Source organism: Belonocnema kinseyi, chromosome 8 (genome assembly GCF_010883055.1).
Source record: "Belonocnema kinseyi isolate 2016_QV_RU_SX_M_011 chromosome 8, B_treatae_v1, whole genome shotgun sequence".
Taxonomy (NCBI): domain Eukaryota; kingdom Metazoa; phylum Arthropoda; class Insecta; order Hymenoptera; family Cynipidae; genus Belonocnema; species Belonocnema kinseyi.
The window spans coordinates 66,311,415-66,336,450 of record NC_046664.1 but is presented as its reverse complement, the minus strand read 5'-3'; the positions used below and the strand labels follow the sequence as shown (position 1 = coordinate 66,336,450).

The window sequence follows — 25,036 nt, the reverse complement described above, 5'->3', positions numbered from 1 at the left end:
AAATATCTGAGCGTGAATCGCGGAAACCAAAAGACGCGCGCCCCAGGCGCGCTCAAACTTACAGGCCACGGGCACAGCGCACGATGCAAATGTGCCATTATTTTATTACAAAATAAAAATTAAGAGATAAATGTTTTTGAAACTTTCTAATAATTTCTGACCTTTTAGCTTAAATTGAGAAATGTAAGGCAAAATATTCATAAATTCTGATCAACCACTCGAGTAAAATTCAAAAATACATTTTTTGAATTTTGAAATTATGGGCAATTTATATAAAGTTACCATAAATTAACAATAATATTACCGTAAATTACAATAAATTTCCAAAAATTTTATAAATTTCTGGAAATTTATAAAAATGTTTAAAATAAAATTTTTGTTGTTTTATGGTAATTTACTGTATTTACCTGTAAAATTACCTTGAATGACCGAAAATTTCAATTAATTTCTGGAAGTTTATAGACATTTTTAAATAGAATTTTGGGGAAATTATGTTAAGTTGCCATAAATTACCTGTAATATTACCATAAATAACCAAAATTGCATAAATTTCCGAAAATTTAGAAAAATATTTAAAATTGAATCCGAAATAGTGTATGGTACTTTACGATATTTGCCTTTAAAATTACCATCAATTACCAAAAATTTCCATGAATTTCCGGAAATTTCTAGACATTCTTTAATTTTATTTTAGGAAATTTATGGCAAGTTACCATAAATTACCCTTAAAATTATCGTAATTCATGCTTCCTTTATTATAGATCTAATATGGGCTTCATTGATCACTGAATTTTGAAAAATGCCAGAAATCATCCATTTGTTATAAAAAATATCGTATGCGTCAAAGGGTAAGGGCATTTTTCGATAACCCATATACGTATCCTTATTTTCTTCTATGAGGATTTTGAAGGATTTCTTATGGTAAAAAATTAAATATGTGGTTTATATAGTTCGTAAATAACTTTAATAAATCATACTTGATACAATAATAATCAAAATATTTCTCTAGAAAAAAATGTATATCAACACGTATTTTGACAAATCCTTATAAGAAATTTGTACTGAAAAAAAGTATAGCCGCATGTAGCGAATAAAATACATGTAATACCTACGCATCGTTTAAATCGTAATAAGAAATTCTTATTTTATTACAGGAAACTTTATATAAATACTTTAAACAAAAGCCTTTTAGATTGTATATAAGATACCATTTTTGTATGTTATATTCATAAGCGCAATTATATCGATCTAATTTGAAATTGCAAATTAAATTTTATATCATTGCCGACGATAAATTGTAAGTTAAATAAAATATTTGGATGCTTCAGTTAAGAAAAGATTTTGCACTTTCTTATTGCATTTAAGGTAAACTTGATCAACAATTTTAAATCGAATGAACGATTTGAAAATATATATAGTAAAATAAATATTTAAATATTGAAAAAACTCGACACTAATAAGTAGTAATACCATCATCGTATTTTATAAATCTTAAAGTAGTTTCTTTGATCAACATCGTCAAAGGCATGGCAAAAAATACTCAATGTCACTTTGATTGTCAAATCCCACCCTATCAAAACACTTTGTTTTTAGCACATATTAATGAGCTTTCAAATATTCATTTTCGTTATTATTCTTATTTCTCCAAAAAATTCCTTTTCTTTTTTAAATTTTAAAGAGAGACATTAGTCTTATTTAGATAATTTTTTGAAAAAATAGAGATCTCTGATTAACATCGAAGTCAGCGAAGGGACTTGTTTTTGCTCGTGCTGAGCTAGATTTAAATCATGGAAACTCTCGTATTCGGTGGCCACCTTCCGTGCTGTCATCGTCAACATTTTAACAAAATCTGTCGAATCTGCATACTCGTCGATTATTTCACACAAACACTTGATGTACCAAGTGCCTTCCTCGGGATTTCTCCAGGAGAAAAAACCTGAAAGTTGACACATTTTCTTAAATCATCACTTAATGCATTCTTACAAACTAAATTTCAATAAAACTTTGTCTTAATTCTTATTAGGTTCACTTACACGGAGAAAATTTAGGTAAAACCGTCGCGCTAGTTGCCCCGAACTTACGGAGATCAGCCGCTCCGAAATGTGGTCGCTATATCTTCCTAAACTGCGCAAGCGCGGAACTATGTCGCAAGCGCCACGTGTGCAGAACGGCTCGGTTTGTTCGGGGTAATGGTCCTCCCGAATCATTGAAGCCGTTCTACTAAACAAAAGTGACGCTGTTCACTGTGTGATTGGCGCGACAATTGTACGCGTTGGGTAAGCGGCTTTACCAAACTTCTCTCCGTGTAGAGATCCTCTAGATAGAGTTCAGACACAAACTCACACAGAATTGTCACTGCGCATCACTATTTGTCCAGAATCAGATGTCCTCATGAAGGGTGCAAGAGTTTGATACGCGTTCACGTTTGATGCATCCATTGAAAGATATACGACTTTAGAGGGAGCAGGAAAGATAACTTGATTGAAGATAATAACATACTGATAATTCGTGTTAATTAATGTTTAGAAATAAAAAAAAAATGTCCGGAACAAAACTTATTTCACCAAAAAATACAAATTTTCAACAAAATACCTGAATTTTAAAACAAAAAGGGTAACTTAAAAGCAACAAATCTAATAGCTGAATTTTCATTTAAAGGAATTTATATTTCAAACCGAAAAATTAAAAAAAATTAAATATGTTTCTTAGCAAAAAACTGAAATTTTGATTAAAATGATGAATCTTCAATCCAAAAAAATACTTCTAACAAAATAGGTGAGTTTTCAACCAAGAAAATTATTTTTTTTTTTACCAAAAGAGACGATTGTTTAATAAAATAATCGCATTATTATCTAAAAAGGATAAATTTGCAACCAAAAATGGAATATTTAAATTTTCAGTTGATAAAATTAATTTTTAACGAAAAAAAATAATGTTCTACTAAAATCATAAATCTTCAACCAAAAAGAATAATTTCTTACCGAGAAAGTCAAATTTTCAACTAAAAAGAAGAAACAGATCAATTTTCAACCAACAAGATTAATTTTTTCCTAAAAAGATGAATTTTCATAAAAACAAGTGAATTTTGAAATAAAAAAAGGAACTTTTAAACACAAAATGGAATTTTTTAAATAAATATTTGTATTTTTATATATGACATACAGTTTTGATATGTTTATATTTCATGTTATCTTTTGCCTAATTTTATTCTTCAAAATTGTAAAAAATTGTAAATTTGTTGTAACATTTTGTTTGAAAATGGCGCGCTTTTCACCATGTCTGGTTCCGGTTTAAAAGTGGCCAATCATAACAGTGGAACCGGAACCAGAAGTGATGAAAAGCGCACGATTTTTAAACCAAATTTTACAATAAATTTACAATTTTGAAGAATAAAATGAGGAAGAAATATAATGTAAAAAAACATAATATCTGAACATATCAAAACTTCATTAAATATATGAAAATAGAAATATTGAGAGAGAGAAACTATTTCATATGGTGTTTACAAGTTAGTTTTATTAGTTGAAAACTCAGATATTTTTATTAAAATACGTCTTTTTTAGTAGAAAATTAATCTTGTTAGATAAATTTAACTATTTTGTTAAAATTTTGTTTTTTGGGTTTAAGAAATAATTTTTTTAATTGAAAATTTTCAAGGAAAATCCACAAAAAATCATATATCTCTTTTATTATTTTTTTATTTTGTTAAATTTAGTGTTTTTTGGTAGAGTATGAATCTTCTTGGTTACAATAGTTTGTTGAAAAGTCGTTCTTTGTTTGATTGGAAAGTAATTTTTTTAATTCTGCTCATTTAATTATTTGACATTTGGTTGAAAAGTTATCTTTTATGGCTGAAAGTTCAATTATTTGGTTAAAAATTAATGTATTTTGTCCAAGGTTAATTTTTTTGGTAAAAGATTAAGGTTCGTAATTGAAAATTCATTTTCTTTAATGAAAGGTATATCATTTTTGTTAAAAATGCATTTCTTTCGTTGAAAATTGATTAGTTTTGTTGAAAATTCGTTTTTTTTTTTGTTTGATAACATTTTTTAAACTAAATGTTTAACTATTTTATGTTTAATTTAAAATTTACATTTTGAAAATTAAACTATTTTGTTGAAAATTTATATATGTTTTTAGTGAAAATTGCGTCTTTTTGGCGAAACATTAATATTCTTGATTAAAAATTTATTTCTTTGGTTGAAAATTCAACTTTATCCTGGAAAATTCAAACTTTTTGCTTGAAAATTCGGCTTTTTGGTATAAAATTAATATTCTTATTCTATTGGGGGGTTTTCGTTTAAAAGTTATCTGTTTTAGATACAAAGTTAACCATTTGTTTGAAAATGAATGTATTTTGTTGAAAGTTAACTCTTTTGTAGAAAATGAATGTTCCTCTTTAAAAATTCATTTTGTTCGGTAAAAGATTAATCATTTTCGTTAAAAATTTCTTTCTGTGACCGAAAATATATTTATTCTCTTGAAAATTAAGAAAAAAATTTTTTTAATCTATATTTTTAAGTTTAAAATTTAAGTTTTTCGTTGAAAAATCGTCATTGTCGGTTGAAAATTAATTTTTTATTAAAGAAATTTACTATTTCACCTTTGGTTTAAAATAAAAAAAATATCTAATTTTTAGTTGAAAATTCGACTTTCTTAATAGAAAATTAATCTTTTTAATTGAAGATACATTATTTAAGGAGAAGATTTTTTTTTATTGAAAATTAATTTACTCCACTGAAAATATAAATATTCTATTTTTGGTTCAAAATGTAACTTTTTTAGTTAAAAATTCATGTATTTTGTTGAAAACTCATCTATGTGGTTAAGTCATTTTTATTAAAGATTCAGCATTTCAATTGAAAGTTCAATATTTTGCTTGAAAACTTATCTAAATCTAATTTGTTTATCAGTATGTTGTTATCTACAATTGAGTTAACTTTCCTGTCCCCTCTGTAATCGTATATCAGTCGTATATACTTTTCAATGGATGTGTTCAACAAATCAAACTTTCGCGTCCTTTTTGAGGGCTTCTGGTTCCCGACTAATCGCGATGCGCAGTGACTACCATGTGCGCGCGCTAACTTTTGTGTTCATTTTCATCGTTAACCCAATATTCGAATAATTATTTATTATTTTTTTTATTCCTGAACATTTTAATTAATAATAAATGTTTAATTAATTTTAAAAACCCATGCACATATAATTTCGAAAATTAAATTCAGATACTCATTGCACAACGTCATAAGCATTTCAAAAAAGCATATAATTGTAATAGAGATAGTATAAAAATAAATAAACTTTTATGATACAAATTATATCAAATATTCAATCACATCATCTTAAAATAAATAATTAACTTTATTTGATAAATAAAGAAAATTTCTTATTCAATTCAGCTCATAACATAAAAACCATTAAAGAATTATTTTTAGTGAATCAGTCAAATAATTTTTACTCTACATTTTTCTGAAAATTTGATTTATTTATTACATTTTAAACTATTCCAGGAAAAATTATAGCATATTTGCTCTTAATTTCAAAATAAAAATTCAGATGCTGATTACACATCGCAAAACTTTACAAAAATAATTTAATTGGAAAGGAGATATTTTAAACTTTAAAAAACTTTCCTTATACAAATTATGGCCAATATTCAATTACAAAAACTTTAAGTAAATAATCAATTTATGTTACTTAATTAAAATAAATTACAATTCAATCTTTGCTTAATTTAATATAGTGAAAAACATCAGTTAATAATTAATTAATCTGCTTATAACGTAAAAAGCAGTAAACTATGATTTTCATTTAGACATTTAAATAATTTTTTTTTTACTTTTTTTTTAATTTTCACTTTCATTTCTGAAAATTTGATTTCATAGCAAACCTTTTTACTAATTTCAGAAAAAATTAAAACACATTTACATATCAATTCAAAAATTAAATGCAGATATCGATTTCAAAACTTATGTTACCTAATTTTAAGAAACTACATTTCAATCTTTATTTAATTTAATACTTCGAAAAAATTAATCATTTAATAATTATTTAATTATTTCACAATATGAGAAACATTAAACTATAATTTTCATAGAAGGAACCAAATAATTTTTACGTCGTATCTTTTTTTCAAATTTGAACTTTCATTTTTTTGAATTTGATTTATTAAGAAAATTGTAAACTAATTCCAGAAATCATAAATTTACATAGAATCAATTAATAATTAGTTAATCAGTTTACAACATAAAAATCATTAATCAATCATTTTCATTTAAAAATTCTAATAATTTTCAAATTAAATTTTCTTTAAATTGGAAAATGCGTTTCTATATATTTAATTTATTAATAAAATTTCAAACTAATTTCAAAAAAACTAACATATATTTAGTTCTAATTTTAAAATTAAATTTAGATACTCATTTCAGTTTAGAAGCATCAGTAAAATTATTTAATTGTAAGAGAGGTATTCTAAAGAAAAAATACATTTTTATCGTAGAAGTAATAGCTAATATTTAATTATATAATCTGCATCTAAATAATCAATTTATGTTACTTAATTCAGAACGTCTTAAATCAAATTATTTTTACTATTCATCTTTTTTTTTACTTGAACTTTAATTTCTAAATATTTTTATTACTTTAAAAATAATTTCAGAAAAATTTAGGTTTATATAATTTAGTTTATATAATTTAGGTTACACAACTAATTAATAAATATTCTGTCATTTCAAAAAACGCATTTAACAATTATTTTCCATTGAAATTTCAAATAATTTAAAGCTTTAAAAATTTTTTTCATTGAAACATTTAATTTTATATGATTTATATCAATTTGCATATTTTTTAAAATGCAAACATGTCTTTGTTTAAATTTAATTAATTATAAACTTTTAATTACTTCTAGAAAATATAAATGTTAGCAGAATCGCTTCATAATTAGTTAATAGATTCAGAACACAAAAATCATTTAATAATTATTTTCACTGAAATGTATGAACACATAATTTTGAAAATTGAATTCAGATACTCATTTCACAACATCACAATCATTAGAAAAAATGATCATAATGGAGATATTTTTATCAAAAAAATAGATTTTTTAAATAAAAATAATAGTCAATAATTAATTACACAACCTCACTGAGGTTGTGAAATATACACGCAAATTGTTTGAAAAAAATTAATATTTCAAATACTTGTAAAATAATGATACGAACCTATTTCAGTATATTCTAGTATATTCTAATATAGAATTAGAATATATTCTGTGGTGTATTTTAAAATTAATTTAAAATCAGGGGATCGAAACTCAAACATTCAGGGCCACTTGTAGCATTTCTAATTTAAATGCACAATATTGCGCAATATACTCGACAGAGTAATCGCGCACTGCGACACTTCTGAAGCAAGAGTCTTTTTATTTATAGTTTATATTTTAGAAGTACTAAATTTTTATTAAAATGTACCTTTATCAGACCTATAGAGACTACCTAATCTCACATTTATAATTCTCTTTATAAAATATTGGTTTGTCTCTTACGGTAAAATGTTTTTTTCAAATAAAAATTTTAATCGTCCGTAAAATCGTGTGCTACAAACATGACGATCCAGGACTCCTGAATAATCTACTACTTTAGGTCAAACCGTGGCGAACGAATAAAGATTAATATTCGTAATTACTTAAATAATTCAGGATATAGTTTTAATTTTTATTTAAAAAATAATATTCTGATTTTGAAGAAATTATGGAAAAGAACTTTAAGTATAAAAATTTGAAGTAAAAATTGCATTAAAATTCAAATACCTTGAACTGTACTGTGCGCGATGAGAAAATCTGCGTGTGTTGGAATTTTATAAGATGTTATTGCTGAATCTGTCTCGGTTCTTACAGCACTGCGTTGTAATAAAATTCCAGAATCGAGTTTATCACCCCTGCAAGCCTAGAAACGAAAAAAAATTATTTTAAACAATGTATTTCCACGCTTCTAAAGTTTATAAATATTTTTTTAAAGTGTAAATGAATATTCTGATTGTATTTCGTCAATAATTATTGGTGAAAACAGACCGAAAAATTGCCAAATTTAGTATATTTAAATAAATGGACACCTTTCATATCAAAATTTCAAACTTTCTGCTTCAGAATAGTACTGTGGATCTCGGCAGATTTAGATTATATAAACATTAATAGGTTTAAATGGTTTTCAGAATTTTCAACTAAATATTCTAATTTTCAACAAAACTGTAATTAATTCGATTTCCTATACTACTCCTGTTTTGTATGCCTTTTTATTTATTTATTTATTTATTTAAATTAACTTATTTCGGAAAGAAGATCCACTCTCTTCGATTTACTAGGAATTAAACCACAGAACTTTCGATTGCCGATCGGATGCTTTCCATTAAGCTATCAAAATATCGAAAGAAGAATCTTTTTCCAGAAGTACACGCTCAGGCCAAATGGTACATTTTATTTCTGAAAAAATATTATTTTTACGATCTCTCTAATAGCTTAATGGGAAAACACCTAACCGGCAAACGGAAGTTCTGTGGCTCGATTCTCAGTGGAGCGAAGAGAGTCGATTTAAAAAAAACTTAATTTAAACAGTTACAAACATTTATTTTCTATCTAGTCTAAAAATAACTTAAAGTATTTTCTGTTATTTGAAGAGTTAACTTGGGGGAGACGCTAATTTATATTTTCACGGTGGTAAAAAAGGTATGTACAGTGATTTATGGTAACTATCGCTGATGGTAATAAAGATTCCTTTAAATTACTCGTAGCATAAATGTAACACCTGGCTTGACATAGCGTAAATTCAAAAAAATTCTTCTTTCGATCTCTCTAATAGCTTAATGTAAAAGCATCTTACCGGAAATCGGAAGTTCTGTGGCTCGATTCCCAGTGGAGCGAAGATAGTCGATTAAAAAAAAAAAATTTAATTTAAACAGTTAAAAAATTTATTTCCTATCTAGTCTGAAAATAACTAAGTATTTTCTGTTATTTGAAGAGTTATCTTGGCCGATAAGCTGATTTATATTTTCACGGTAGTGAAAAAGATATCTACAGTGATTGATGTTAACTATCTCTGATGGTAATACACATTCCTTTATGTTACTCGTATCATAAATATAACACGTGGCTTGACATAGCGTGAATCGAAAAAAAATTCTTCTTTCGATCTCTCTAATAGCTTAATGGAAAAGCACCTAACCGGAAATCGGAAATTCTGTGGCTTGATTCCCAGTGGAGCGAAGAAAGTCGATTAAAAAAAAATTTAATTAAAACAATTTAAAAAATTTATTTTCTATCTAGTCTGAAAATAACTAAGTATTTTCTGTTATTTGAAGAGTTATCTTGGCTGTTACGCTGATTTATATTTTCACGGTGGTAAAAAAGCTATCTAGAGTGATTGATGTTAACTATCTCTGATGGTAATACAGATTCCTTTAGGTTACTCGTATCATAAATATAGCACGTGGCTTGAGATAGCGTGAATTGAAAAAAAATCTTCTTTCGATCTCTCTAATAGCTTAATGGAAAAGCACCTAACCGGAAATCGGAAATTCTGTGGCTTGATTCCCAGTGAAGCGATGAGAGTAGATCTTTTTCAGAAGAAATTTAAGTTTTAAATGTTTTAAAATTTATTTTCTATCTAGTCCGAAATTGACGTTAAGTATTTTCTGATATTTGAAGAGTTAACTTGATCGATGTGCTGATTTATAATTTCATGGTGGTAAAAAAGATATCTACAGTGATTGATGGTAACTATCTCTGATGGTAATACAGATTCCTTTAAATTAATCGTATCATGAATGTAACATCTGGCTTGAGATAGCGTGAAATGAAAAAAAATTCTTCTTTCGATCTCTCTAATAGCTTAATGGAAAAGCACCTAACCGGAAATCCGAAATTCTGTGGCTTGATTCCCAGTGAAGCGATGAGAGTAGATCTTTTTCAGAAGAAATTTAAGTTTTAAATGTTTTAAAATTTATTTTCTATCTAGTCCGGAAATGACGTCAAGTATTTCCTGATATTTGAAGAGTTAACATGATGAATGTGCTGATTTATATTTTCACGTTGGTAAAAAAGATATCTACAGTGATTGATGGTAACTACCTCTGATGGTGATACAGATTCCTTTAAATTAATCGTATCATGAATGTAACATCTGGCTTGAGATAGCGTGTATTTCTTAAAAAAGATTCTGCGTTCGATCTCTCCAAATCTTAATGGGAAAGTACCTAAACGGCAATCGGACGTCCTGTGTTTCTATTGTACGTTGAACGAAAAGACTAGATCTTTTTTCAGACAAAATTGAGTGAAACCACCCGACCGACAATCGAAAGCTCCGTAAAGTTTAGGTTTAAGTTTCTGTAAAGTTCTGCGAAGATAGTAGATCTTTTTTTAGACAAATTAAATTTTTTAATTAAAAGAATTTTATTTTCTATGTAGTCTGAAAATGTCGTTTATTTTTTCATTTATTTGACGAGTTAACTTGATCGATAGTTTAATTTCTATTTTTACGTTGGTAAAAAAGATATCTACACTGACTGGTGCTAACTATCTCTGCTGATAATACAGATTCCATTAAATTATTCAATCTGTTTTTTTCATTTGGGTTTTATTTTCAGTAGAAATATTTCCACTAGCAATTCATTTTTTTGCAGAGTTATGCTGGATCTTAAGGCAATTGATCTTACCTGAAAGAAAAATATTTTAGGTTTTCCAGCTAAAGAGGTACACTTCTCGGCGGTGAAGGGTTTCCAGATATTGTCCGAAGAATATGCCACGTCCTTGGCACAAATTAGGTCGTTATTCAATCCATGTGTTAAGATGAAGATACATATGCAGTCATTTTCACTATGATCTTCTTGTTGTACTATTGTTACAAATTAATCTAATTAGAAGTATAGATGATTAGGAAGCGTCCACATATATAATGGGGTAGAAAAAATTTTCTAACATATAACAAAAAAATTTAGTATGCGTTTTATACTAAACAGTTTAATTTTCAAGCAAAAAAGACGAGTTTCTGGAAGTCAGTTGATTTTTTAAACCAAAAATTAAAATTTTCGAGAATAAAGTTCATTTTCTAACCTAAAAAATGAATTTTTTGTCCAAAAAGAGAAATTTTCAACAAAAAAGTTTTAAACAAAATAAGTTTGAAGACCAAAACACGAACTTTAAACAACATAGTTGAATCTTTGAACAAATATATTTATTTTTAACAAAGAAGATTGAATTTTCACCCAAAGAGAACAATTTTCAACATAACACAGATAACACAGATGAAAAAATTATTTCTTACCCACAAAAAAAACGAATTTCTAACAAAATATTCAAATCTTAAAAAAAGCTTCATTTATGACAAATTATTTTATTTTCCATCCAAAATATTTTATTTCTCAACCAAAAAAATAATAATTTTCGTAAAAAGTTCATTTTTAAAAAAATAGTTTAACCTTTCAATAAATTGTTAAATTACTAAACCCAAAAGATAAATCTCGTACAAAATAGTTGTAGATTTAATTTTTAAATATGAATTTTTAATAAATTAATTAATTCAGACTGAAGAATTGAATTTTTAACTGAGAGAATGAGTCTTAAAGCAAATGATTTTTTTGCAAGTTTAACTTTAAATTAATCCAGTAATTAAAAAAACAAAAATTTTTAACGAAACATGAAATAGTTAATACTTAAAAAAACATATTGTTACGAAAATAGACTAATCTTTTATTAAATTCTAGAATCCTTATTCAAAAAGATAAATTTAATACCAAATAGTTTAATTTTCAAATTAAAAATAAGAATTCAAATAAATAACCTAATTTTTCACAAACCAAATTTTTTACTTACAAAATAATTTAATTTTTAACCATAAATATTTTTTTTCAAGTAAAAGTTTTGTTCTTTTAAGAAAAAGTTTTATTTTTGACCAAATGGCTTAATTTTTAAACCGAAAAGAGGAGTTTTCTACAAAACAGTCGAATTTTTAATTAAAAAATAGAAATTTTCAATAAAGAAATTAATTTAGAGCAAATAATTGCATTTTTATCGAAAATGATTAATCGTTAACCAAATATTTTGCCAAAGTAGTTGAATTTTTAATCAACTAGTTGATTTTGTAATCAAAAAACATATTCTAAACGAAAAATTTAATAGTTAATATTTAAATCACAAAAGGTTCTAATTTAAAATAAAAAACAGTTGCAGAGAAGATTAGTTTCTACAAATATTCTCTCGGAAGCCCTAAATCCAAAATAACTAAATCCAGATTCGAATGTACTTGAAATTGAAACTAAAAAAGTTAAATTTTCAAACAAACCGTTGAATGTTTAACGAAAAAATATAATTTTAAGTAACAATGAAAGTTTTTTAATTTGCAGATGAAAAATTAATTTTCAAGTACAAGTGAAACCAAATTTCAAAAAAATAGTTAAACTATCACCCAAAAAGGTAAATCTTCACACAAAAAATGAATTCGTAAAGAAGTAGTTCCACTTTTAACCAATTACTTAGATTTTCGATCAAATAGATTAATTTTCAAACAAAATAGTTATATTTTTAGTTAAATTTTAAAAAGAAATACACTGAAACTCTTCTATAACGCCGATTTTGGGGCTGACGGTGGGTGGGAACTAACTCATTATAGCCCGCTCCGCTTTTGTTTATTCACGCCTGAGTGACAACCGTTGACTTCGCGCACGCGCGCAGCTCCTGTTACGCCAACCTGCGGCGCGGTGTCAATACTCGGAAGGTCTATAGAAGGGAGGGCTATTGAAGGGTTTCACTGTAGTAAAATTTTTGAGTAAACCTAGATTAATTCCGGGAGAAACATATAATACATTAGTCTTTTTAACAAACAAGAAATGAACTTAGAACCAAAAATGGTTCGATTTTCTTCTGGGTCCTGTTAATTTATTTCGCATTTAAGCGAAAAAATGAGAAAAAGTGAAAGCTTCTTAAAATTATATGAATCTTCTGAAATTAAAAAAAAAATTCTTAAAATATAATTAAAAGTGTTGTCATATTAGCATCAAATGGTTTTAACAGCTTATTATTTATTGTTCGATTGATTATTAGATAAAATTCAATTTATAAAGTGAACCCCAGGGTTAATGCCAGTTTTGCGGCTAACGGTGGACCTATATGAGAGGAGTCAGAACTATTTTGTCTCTCTCCTGTTTCTCACTATGTTTTGTCACGCCTGAGTGCACACTGCATATTCCTGGAGCTCCTCTTAGCAACAACTTGGCGCAGCTTCAATTCTCGGAAGAGCTAACTCCGGGGGTTCGATCTCCGGGTTGAATGTATTTCGTATTTAAAAATATTAGGGTGGCTAACTTCACTTTCACATGACATTTTTAAGAGGGGGGGGGGGCCGAAATTTCACAAATTGTCACAAGAGGTTAGAGTAGTCAAAATCACTCAAATTTGCGTCACGCAATATGTGGACGCTGGCTTACTAATGATAATAATAATATTAATAATGGAAGTTAATACTGACGTGTTTCAATTTTCTCGAGTATATCGCTGTGTTTCAGATTGTCGTGTATTTCGACAGTGAATTCAAGGTTCTTAAAAGTCCGTTCAATCCGTTTAGCGTCATATGATGAACCTTCCCTGTTATCGAACCCAGTGTCAAAAATCTCATGGTTGAAAACCACGCATTTTCCACGATTTTTGTGATTCATATTGTAACAATGAGCTCCTTTCGACGTTGGCATCTTTGCCACCTGAACTGAGCTGTAAATATATTAAATTTAATTATGCTAGTACGGCACTAGATAAGGAACAAAATCGGAATTTTTTTAGGAGGGCGAAAAAACATTTTCTAAAATCAAAATTACAGCATTTATGGAATTCAAGGAATTTTCGGAATTCACAGAATTTGTAGAATTTATATAACTACCTTAATTCAAGGATTTCATGGAATTAGCGGAATTCATGAAATTCTAGGAAGTCACGAAATTCGAGAAATCAACGATATGCACGAAATACAAGAAATTTTGAAGATTTAGGATATTGAAATAATTACCGGAATTTACTATTTTTTTACTATTCCATTTACTATTCACAGATTTTACAGAATTCAGAAAATTCAGGAAATTCACAGAATTCATGGAATTTCACGAATTTAGGGAATTAAAAAAATTCACGGAATTTATGGACTTTACGGAATTCAAGCAGTTTGCAGAATTTATGGAATTAATGAAATTTACGGAAATGACGGAATTCACGGAATTCATAGAATTCAGGAAATTCATTGAATTAACGACATTCGTTGAATTCAGGGAATTCAAGGAATTCACCGATTTGATAGAATACATGAAATAATTAATGGAGTTAACGGAAATGATGGAATTCACGGAATTCATCGAATTATCGGAATGCATGGAATACATGGAATTCGTGTAATTCATTGAATTAATGAAATTGATGGAATTCATGGAATTCACGGAATTTAATTGAGTCACGGAATTTAACTAATTCTTTAAATTTAAGGAAATCGTGGAATTCATGGAATTCAGGAAATTTAAGGAAATCATCGAATTCACTGAGATAATGAAAATGAATGAATTCCTGGAATTCCGTGAATACCTTGACCTCCGTGAATTCCATGAATTATGCTAAATCCATGAATTTCGTGAATTCCTTCATTTCCATTGATTCTACGAATTCCGTAAATTCTTTAAATTCTATAAATTCCGCAATAACATTCAATTCCGCAAATTGCTTGAATTCAATTATTTCCGTGAATTCAAACTTTTTTGTGAATTCCATCATTTCCTCCAATTCTATTTCTACCATAAATTCCGTGAAATTCGTGAATTCGGTAATTTCCATGAATTCTGTGAAATCCGTCAATTCTGCGATTTCCGTAAATTTGATGAATTCCGTAAATTCCTTGAATACCGCGAATTCCATCAATTTCGCGAAATCCTTCATTTCTATGAACTCCGTGAATCCTGTGAATTTCATGAAATCCATGAATTCTGGAAATTCCCTGAATCCGGGAAATTCCATGAATTCTTTGAATTCCATTAATTCTGTGATTTCCTTAGACACCATTTTCGTCTTAGAAACGCTCTAATACGTGTATTGGAATGCTTGACGGTGACTTTACAATTCACAGCACGTACAATATATGTATTGCAATTCAGTCATTCCAATGCCATGTTTGCAATTTTACCCAACGCTTGTATTGCAGAAGTCTTGTAGAATTCCAAAATTGTTTAACAGTGTGCGAATTGCAATATAAATATTTAATTTGAAGTTTAAGCAAAAAATGAAAACTTAGTTTTGATATATTAAGTGTTTCAGAATGCGGTTAAAAAAAGATTTGCGTCATATAAAGTTTGCTCCTTGTCACATTACGGCATGGCACATTTGTGTCATTCAACATTTCGGCATGTCACATTTACTGCTTGTCACATTTTGGAACGTCGAATTTCGATATGTGACATTTATAGCATGTCACATTTACGCCATGTCACATTTCAGAAAGCCACATTTCGTCATGTCACACTTATGGCATGTCACATTCATGGCATGTTACACTTGCGTTAATTCAAATTTGGGAATGTCGCATTTACGGCTTGTCACATTTCGGAACGTCACATTTACAACTTGTCACATTTCGACATGTGAAATTTATGACATGTCAAATTCTCAAAATATCACATTTCGAGATAGCATATTTTGGCATGTTACATTTGCGACATGTCACATTTACGCCATTTCAAACTTCGGCATGTCACATTTTGGAACGTCAAATTTCGACATTTCAAATTTATGGCATGTAACATTTGCGCTATGTCACATTTCGAAATGTCACATTTCGGCATGTGAGATTTATAACATGTCAAGTTGACGGCATGTTACAATCATGACTTAATACATTCGCGCCTTCGGCATGTTACATTTACGCATTCGGCACGTTACATTTACGGCTTTTCACTTTTCTGAATGTCACATTTTAACATGTCACATTCCGGAATATCATATTTCGACATGTGACATTAATGGCATGTCACATTTGCGCCATTTCAAACTTCGCCATGTCACATTTACGGATTGTCATATTTCGGAACGTCACATTTCGACATATCAAATTTAGGGCATGTCGCATTTGCGCCACCTCACATTTAGGAATGTCAGGCATGTCACATTCACGGCATGTCATATTTACGGCAACTTACATTTATGGAATGTCACATTTTCGCCTTCGGCATGTCACATTTAGGGCTTGTCACCTTTTGACATGTAGCATTAATGGCATGTGACATTTGCGCCATTTCACATTACAACATGTAACATTTCCACTTTTCACGTTTACGGCAAGTTTTTATATCTGAATTTCTTAACTTGTTTTGAACTTTTAATTCAGAACAACAAAATAATTGATTAAATTTAACAACAATTATTGTTTAAACATTGTATTATTATTTATAACATTATTATTTAAAACAATATTCACCGATAATAAAATTAGAAATCTGCAGTTTTTTATGTCATTTTAAAAATTTTTCCCGCATTTTACTTAAAGTCAGGTAATAATAAATGAAAGTTAATAAAGTATTTCTGTAAGCAAATCGTTGTTTGTAACTATTTTCTCATCTATTAATGCTAAAAATTTCCGTTTTTTTCTAAACTTCTTAACTTTCTTTGAACTTTTAATTTGAAGCAACAAAATCATTAATTAAAGGTAACAAAAAGTGTTATTTAAACCATGTATTTCAATTTATAACAATATTTTTTTTAATAATGCTAGTAAGTTGCAATTTTTTCTGAAATTTTCATCTTTTTACTTAGAATTAAGAATCCTCATATTATTTGTAACTTTTGTTCTTCTAGTAATGCTCGAAAATTACTGTTTTTTCCTAAAATTTCAATTTTTTTCAACTTTTTAGTTAAAATGAGGTTGTAATTAATACAAGGTAATAAACTGTTTCAACAATTTGTTATTATTTATTTCATTATGCTTTCAACAAAATGCTTGATATTTGCTATTTTTCTAAATTTTCCAGCACTTTGTCAACTTTTCAGAGATGATTATTGAAATTAAGCAAAAATAATTGTTTAAATAATCCAATTATATTCAAAACAATATTCTTGCAGAATAATGATAAAAAGTTGCTGTTTATTCGGAAAATTATTTACTTTTGACTTAAGGTCAGGTAAAAATTAATGAAAATAAATACATTATTTGTTAAGAATATCGATTATTCTTTATAACTATCTTCTCTTAGAGTAATGCTGGAAATTTGTGTTTTTTTACTGAATTTTTCAACTTCTGATCAATTTTGAATACAAATGATAAATGAATGCAAAAATGTATCTCACCTGCCTGCAACTGTATCGTTACTATTTGGAGTGGCATCTTGGGTGTCTGGCTGCCTTATCAACCAATCAGGCATAAAGAGATTAACAGATTCTGGTGCTACAAAATATTCCTGGTCTGGAGATGCCTGAAAAAATTATTCTTTTGTTTAATTTAAAAAAATATTTATGTGAACTTTATTTTTTTACACTGAAATTAAATTATTAATGTTTGGTAGATAAATATCAAAATGAAGAGAAAACCTTTTCTTTATAGCTTCAATCTTCTCAGGCGTTATTAATTGACTTTTTATTATTAAAAAAGCACTATTACATCCCAATATATAGCTATTAGCTCTCAATTTTTTTCTAATTATCATACAAATAATTTTGAAATATTAAAAAAAAAAAACCTCATCTTTGGGTCTACGATGACACAGTGGCAATTCGCGATCTCCCATACTGTCAATCACGTCGCTAACTCTTCCTGGCCTTGTCTCGTTTTTTAAATTTATTAGTTCATCATCCGAAATTTCGATGTCTTCCTAATTTATTCCAGGAAATAATAATTATTATTCATTAATTGAATGGTAATAATTTTAAATAATTTCAATAATAATTAATAATAATAAATATTTTTTATTTCATGCTGCAGCTTATGAACACAATTTAGGAAATTTAAATTAGATAAGATCCAGATTAAAAATTCTATTGAACGTCCAATAATCAAATTGATAAAAATTCTTGTTTAAAAAAAAACAATAACAATCTAACAACAAAATTTAGAACACAATAAACAATTGTTTTAAAATTTAAAAGAAGCTCCTACTGTAATCTGAAAAAAAAACAAAAGAAAAACAATTTTTTTTTCGATAAAAATAAAAAACAGGAAAGCAAAATAAGAAGGCATCCAACCACATCACGTTCCTTCTTTATTCTCTTTTCCGTCTTTTTTATTTTTATTACAATCAAATTACAATTAAATAACATTCAAAATAAAAATAAATCAAATATAAAATAGCATTAACTATTGCATTACCATCTTTTTCAGATTACAATAGTTATAATAATTATAATTATAATGATCCGTTTATGTTTGAAATTCCAAGAAAATATACAATAATTGATTCAATTTAAAGCTTAAGACTAAATTGTAAATAGTAAAATATATTTTGACGTTTTTATTTTATTCCTTTTTTCAAAATTATAATGATCTTACTAAGGGGTCGTCCATAAACTACGTTGCGAACTTAGGGGGAAGGGGGGGGGGGTTCATACTCTTTCTAATCTTTTTTTCGTTTTCCCCTTGAATACGAACTAAATTAATAGAACCAAACAAGAAGAATCAGCTACTTTATGTTGGAAACGTAGATTTGTTGAAGGTATCCAGTGGGCACAAAATTTGGCGACGGCCTACGACATCGTTACGACATCTTTACGACAACTTTAAGACATCCTATGCCCTTGTCGTTAAGGGGTCTTTACGATAACGTAAATAAGTCGTATGATCTGACAATGTCTTTACGATATCGCAAAGACTGAAACGACATAGACATAGGGTGTCGTAAAGATGTCGTAACAATGTCGTAACGATGTCGTAAAGACGTCGCCAAATTTTGTGCCCACTGGGGTACATTCTTCCCTCGGCCAATAAGGAGCGTCCCTGTTTTATCTAATGAATCCACAAGCAAATTTTATGAAGGTGTGGAGTTCTTAAATTAACGAAAATTTAAATTCAGGTTATATAACCGAGAATATGACAGAATTTAGGAGAATTTAAAAGAATTTAAGAGAATTTAAGAATTTATGATTTTTAACAATATTTTTATTATTCAGGCTATATCAGCGGTTGAATATAAATTATTTTCTAGCTCAGACATATTCAGGAATTACAGTATTTTATATACAAATTTAAAATTTTCAAATATATTGATTTATTTCGAACAAACAAAAAAATTTTCTCTACTTTAAAAGATAACTCTTTAACAAATTACTGGAATTTTCAACAAAATAATTGAGTTTTCAACATATTAGTTAAATATTCAACCTAACAAGAGAAATTTCCAACGAAAAAGTGTCATTTTCACGAAAAAAAATTTTCAAACCAAAAAAAATCATTTTTTTACAAACAAAAAAACGCGAATTTTTAACTAAAAAATATCAATCTTAAAAAATGGAAAAGTTCCATTTTCTGTTAAAGAATGAATTCTAAACAACAACAAAAAGAAGTATTTTCCATTAAACAGTTAAATTTTTGATCAGACATAAGCCTTCAATAAAAAAAAATTCACAATGTCGTTTAACTTTGATCCAAGTAGTTGAATTCTCAATTAAAAAAGATTAATTTATAACAAGATAATCAAACTTTTAACCAACGAGACATTTTTTCAATTTAAAATATAAATCATTAACAAAAAAAGTGATTTCTTAAATAAGCGATTCAAATAAATGTTTAAAACAAATTAGTTTAAACCAAAAAGATAAATTTTCAACAAAAAAAATAGTTGAGTTTTCGGTTGAAAAAGATTTTAGTCGAGTTTTTACGATCAAACTATGAATTTTTTAACAAACAATAATTTTCTACAAAAAAAATTGAATTTACAATCCAAAAAGACGATTTTTTAACCAAAAAGTATGACTTTTTAAAAAAATTGTAGAATTCTATAGCAAATAGTTGCATTTTTATCAAAAAATATGAAATTAATCTTAAAGCATAAGAATTTGTATTACAAGAAAAGTTGAGTTTTCATCCAAAAAAGATTCCAGTTAATTCAGTAACATCAAAATTTGAATTTTTGTAACAATAAAGTAAGTTTCTCCGAAAAAAATTTAATTTCGAATCTAAAAAAGAGAAACTTTTTCAACCAAAAAGGAAGAATTTTTTACAAAACAGTTAAATTCTCTACCAAATAGTTGCATTTTTATCCAAAAAAATCAATTTTTTACTAAAACAGATAAATTGGTAATAACAAACAAATTTTCTTTTGTAAATGGAACTTTCATCCAGAAAATATTTCAGTTCATTTTTCAACACCAAAATATACATTTTAAACAAAAAATAAATTTTCTGCGAAATAGTAAAGTTTTCATGAAAATAGTATAATAGCTTGATTTCTAACCAAGCAGTTGCATTTTCATCAAAAAAAAAAAAAAGATTTAACTTCTGCTAAAGTAGGTCAACTTTAAAATAAAAAAGACAAACTTTGAAAAACAGAGTTGAATTTTCAACCGAAAAGTTAACGAAAAAAATGCAATTTTCTATTAATTAAAATAAATTCTGAGATTCTCATAAATTCTCAGGGAATTTATTTCTCGGTTATATTCTCGGTAATAGTCTAATTCTCGTAACCGTTCTCAAAGTAATATAACAGGCTCAGAACTCTATGAAGGTGGCACTCGTACGAACCAGCCCTATGCAACGCCCCCACTCCTTCTGTTCTCTTAGCATCCGCGGGGTAGCGTAGTTCAAATAAATCCAATAGATGGCGCTCCGATCAGGTAGGCCTGCCTTTGCATTGTAATGTATAGCAAAAATACTAGAATTCCTTAAAAACTTCATAACTTTATGAATATAAGAGGAAGAACAAAGTTGTCAGTAACAATAAAAGCAGCCGTAATAATAAACATTGATTGATAATATTACTTAACTCATGATAATAGTAATAATAAAATCTGGACAGTAATTAGCCTTATAATATACTTTTTTTTATAAATTCATCTAGACATTTCCGCTCTTTAAAAAACATACATTTAAATATAACTTATATATAATCAGTGTAAAGACTTGAGCGGGAAACCGGGAAAGACAGAGGAAAAAAACCAAAAATTACCGGTAATGAAATTAACTATTACTTTGTCTACAGTTGCAGGACATATGAGAGAAAATAATTATCATTTTTATTTTATAGAAAGGTGTTGGTGAAGAAATAAAATTTCTCTTCCGATAAGGAATTTTCAATAAGAAACAGGAATTTTTTTAAAGAATAAAAACTGGGCTTTAGAAGAAAAGAGTTTAATAATTACTATTCCAAGTCAAAATTCGTCATAATTTAAAAGTTTTTTCTTCTGAAATTAAAAAAAAAAAAGTACAAAAACGTTAAATCTTCTATTGAAAGTGATTTCTATGAGAAAAATTTATGAAATCGACAATTTAAATGATGAGAACTTGTAGCCGAGTAAATTATTTATTGTGTTGAAAGTTTTTTAAATTTATTAGTGCGAATTCATTAGATTAAGATATGTAGCTCCAGCCTGTACATCATACTATAACAGCAAATAGATTATTTTTCAACCAAAGAAATTAATTTTTAATAAAAATTATTAATCATAAATTACAAAAATAATAATTTTCAATAGACAAGTTTGTTTTTTAACCAAGTAAATTTATTTATAATCTAAAAGATTAATTTTAATCTAAAATAATGAATATTTAACTAGAATACTTGAATTTTGAACCAAAAAGAAGAATTTTTAAATCAGGATAATATATTTCAGAGAAAAAAAAATCATTTTCTACAAAAAAAAAGTAGATTTCTTAGCAAAAAGTCGATATTTTAACAACATCCATGTATTGTCAATAAAAAAAATGAATTTTCAATTTAAAAAGACAAATTTACATCCAAATTGTTGAACATTGAACTGGAAAAGGTAAATTTTCTACCCGAAATAGTCATATTTTCTACTGAAATAGTTCAATATTTGGTTAAAAAATTAATTTTAATCAAACTAGTTTTATTTTTAAAAAGATATGAATTTTCATTTAATATAATGAATCTTCCAACATTAAAATTAAGTTTCAAGAAAAGAGTTCAGTTTTCAACCGCAAGTAGCTGCATTTTCAAGAAAAAAGTCAAATTCTTAACGAAAAATGTAAAAAAAAAAACATATTATAATTTATAATTATTTCCTTTTCGAAATACTACTTCTACTCTCAAAACTACTTGAAGCACTCTATTTTTTAAAATTTCGGAAAAAGGAATTTTTAAATTGTGACGAATTTTGAATTGGGACAGGGAAACGATAATTACTTTTACTTATATTCCCTGCAAGCCTAGAAAAATTATAAATTACTGTTCTAAATTGACAAAAAATACTAAAATATTGAGAAGTTGAATTTTGCTATGATCAGGTAAATTCCTGATGTTTTAATTCAACTCCCGGTTTTCCCGGCTTCCCGTTAAAGTCGCCACCCTGATTATAAATTAATTATATATAGATATATATTTTTTAGATAGCCGGAATGTCTAGATGAAATAATAAAAAAGTATATTATAAAGGCTAATTATTAATATTTAAATATTATTATTGCTATTATTATTAGTCAAGTAATGTTACCAATCAATGTTTGACATTTGCAACAGTTACAATTGTTTGTAAAATCAATTATTTACATTAGAAAAATAAATAATAGAAAAATATGAATAAAATTTAAACTGTTTTCAAAATACTCACATTTATATTCAATTTTCCTAATATTAAATTACATGTTTTCATGAATTTTTTGTATCAATAATTACAGTTGCTCTTATTGTTACTGAAAACTTTGTTCTTCCTTTTATATTCATAGAAAGTATGAAGTTTTTATTGAATTTTAGTACTTTTGCTATACGTAACAATGCAAAGACAGGCCTACCCGATTGGAGTGCCATCAATTGGATTTATTTAACTACGGTACCCCTCTGGATGCGAAAATAACAACTACCAGATACACATGCACGGACGATTCATAAGGCTGGTACGAACAGTAATTCTTTAAATGGTGAATCTTTCGAGAAAATCGTTTTGCTAAGATTAACGATCCAAATGGAGCTATTGCCCCTGAGATTTTTATTTTTTAAACTTTCTGTGTAATCTCAGTCGTTGAACAGTGATCGAAATTCCTGGAAAGCAAAACGGGTCGCTTGACAAGGCATTTTTTTACGCTTGAGTTTGCCATCTTCATAAAAATGGCTCGTGGAGTCGATCAGTAAGACAGGAAATATCTTTATTGGCCGCACCAAAAGCTTGTAGATCGAGTGTGATGTCGAAATCTATAAGGCCTTGTCACTAGAGTGAAAATGCAACTGTTTTGTTAGAAATTAAGCTATTATACTATTTTTTTGAAAACAGAATTATTTCGTAGAAATATTTTCTGAATGAAAGCTTTACTTACAAAAAAATTTTTTTACAAATTAATCTGTTTTGGTACAAAATTGATCTTTTTTGGATAAAAATGCAACTAGTTGGTAGAGAATTTAACTATATTGATAAAAATACATCCTTTTTGGTTGAAAAAGTTCGTATTTTTGGATTAAAAATTCAATTTTTTTCGTGAAACTTTTTTTTTGTTACAAAAATTCAATTTTTGATGTTACTGAGTCAACTGGAATCTTTTTTGGATAAAAACTCAACTTTGTTTGTAAAAAAAATTCTTTTGCTTCACGATAAATTTCATATTTTTTGATAAAAATGCAACTATTAGCTAGAGATAAATTTAAAAAAAATTCGATTAATTTTCAAACAAAAAGATACATTTTGAAATGCACATTTTTTCTCCCAAATGATGAATTTTCAACATAATTATGAATCTTCAACTGAGATAGTTGAATTTTCAAAAACAAAAATTAATTTTTACTAGAAAAAGATAAATTGTAAACAGAAACTGAAATAATTACGGTTTAAGTTAAAAAATCAATTTAAAAAAAAACAACGAATTTTTAAATAAAAAAGGTCATCATTTTATTATCAAAAACTGAATAAATAAATTTTAAGTAAAAAAATACTCGTTCAATCAAAGAGATGAATTTTTAACTGAAATTATGGAATATTCTACTGGAACAATAGTTACATTTTTAGTTCAAAAGAAATTCTTTCACTTTAAAATAAATTTAATATTTTTCGATAAAAATGCAACTATTTGCTAGAGAATTCAACGATTTTGTTAAAAAGTCATCCTTTTATGTTAAAAAATCGTCTTGTTGGATTGAAAATTCAATTTTTTTTCGTAGAAAATTATTTCTTGTCAAAAAATTTATAGTTTTATCGTGAAAACTCGAGTAAAATCTTATTCAACAGAAAATTCAACTATTTTTTTGAAAATTGATCTTTTTGATTTAAAACTTCATATGTCTTGTAGAAGAAATTACATTTTTTGTATTAAAATGCAACTTTTTGGTTAAAAATCGTTCTTCTTTGCTTGATAATTCAACTAATTTGTTTAAAACATTTGGTTGAATCGCTTTTTTAAGAAATCACTTTTTTTGTTGAAGATTTCTATTTTCAGTTGAATAGTTATCTTGTTGATTCAAAGTTTAATTATCTTGTTATAAATGATTTTTTTTTTTTAATTGAAAATTCAACTACTTGGGTCAAATTTAAACTACATTGTGAAATTATTTTTATTGAAGGCTTATGTCTGGTTTTTTTGGTTTAGAATTAATTTTTTAAGATTGACATTGTTTAGTTAAAAATTCGCGTTTTTTTCGTAATAAAAAAATTATTTTATAGTTTGAAATTTTCTTTTTTCGTAAAAATGCATCAGTTCCATGGAAAATTAATTTTTTGTTGAACAGTCATATTTTTTGTTTGACAAGTGAATCTTTGTGAAGAAAATTTGTCTTCTGGTTTGAAGGTTGAATAATTTAGGTAAACTTTTATTTATTTTTTGAGTGAAAAATCTTTATTTGACAAATTGGAAGCCTGAAGTCATATGTTGGCAGTGAAAGAAAAACT

General features: G+C 27.1%; 1 protein-coding gene across 3 annotated transcripts in view; it reads right to left on the bottom strand.

Moving 5' to 3' along the window:
• Positions 1–949: 949 nt before the first annotated feature.
• The window catches only part of LOC117179082 (caspase-1-like), a 36,677-nt gene continuing 12,590 nt past the window's right edge, over positions 950–25,036 (bottom strand). For 2 of the 3 annotated variants that reach the window (XM_033370726.1, XM_033370727.1), the window contains exons 2-6: positions 17,351–17,475; positions 13,512–13,750; positions 10,705–10,883; positions 7,808–7,943; positions 950–1,936 (exon numbers count right to left, since the gene is read on the bottom strand). In XM_033370726.1, the coding sequence (XP_033226617.1) occupies positions 1,692–1,936; positions 7,808–7,943; positions 10,705–10,883; positions 13,512–13,750; positions 17,351–17,475 (924 nt within the window). In that variant the 3' untranslated portion in view covers positions 950–1,691. Of the gene's footprint in view, positions 1,937–7,807; positions 7,944–10,704; positions 10,884–13,511; positions 13,751–17,350; positions 17,476–17,739; positions 17,872–25,036 lie in introns of all 3 variants that reach the window. The other variant, XM_033370725.1, reaches the window with a different exon arrangement.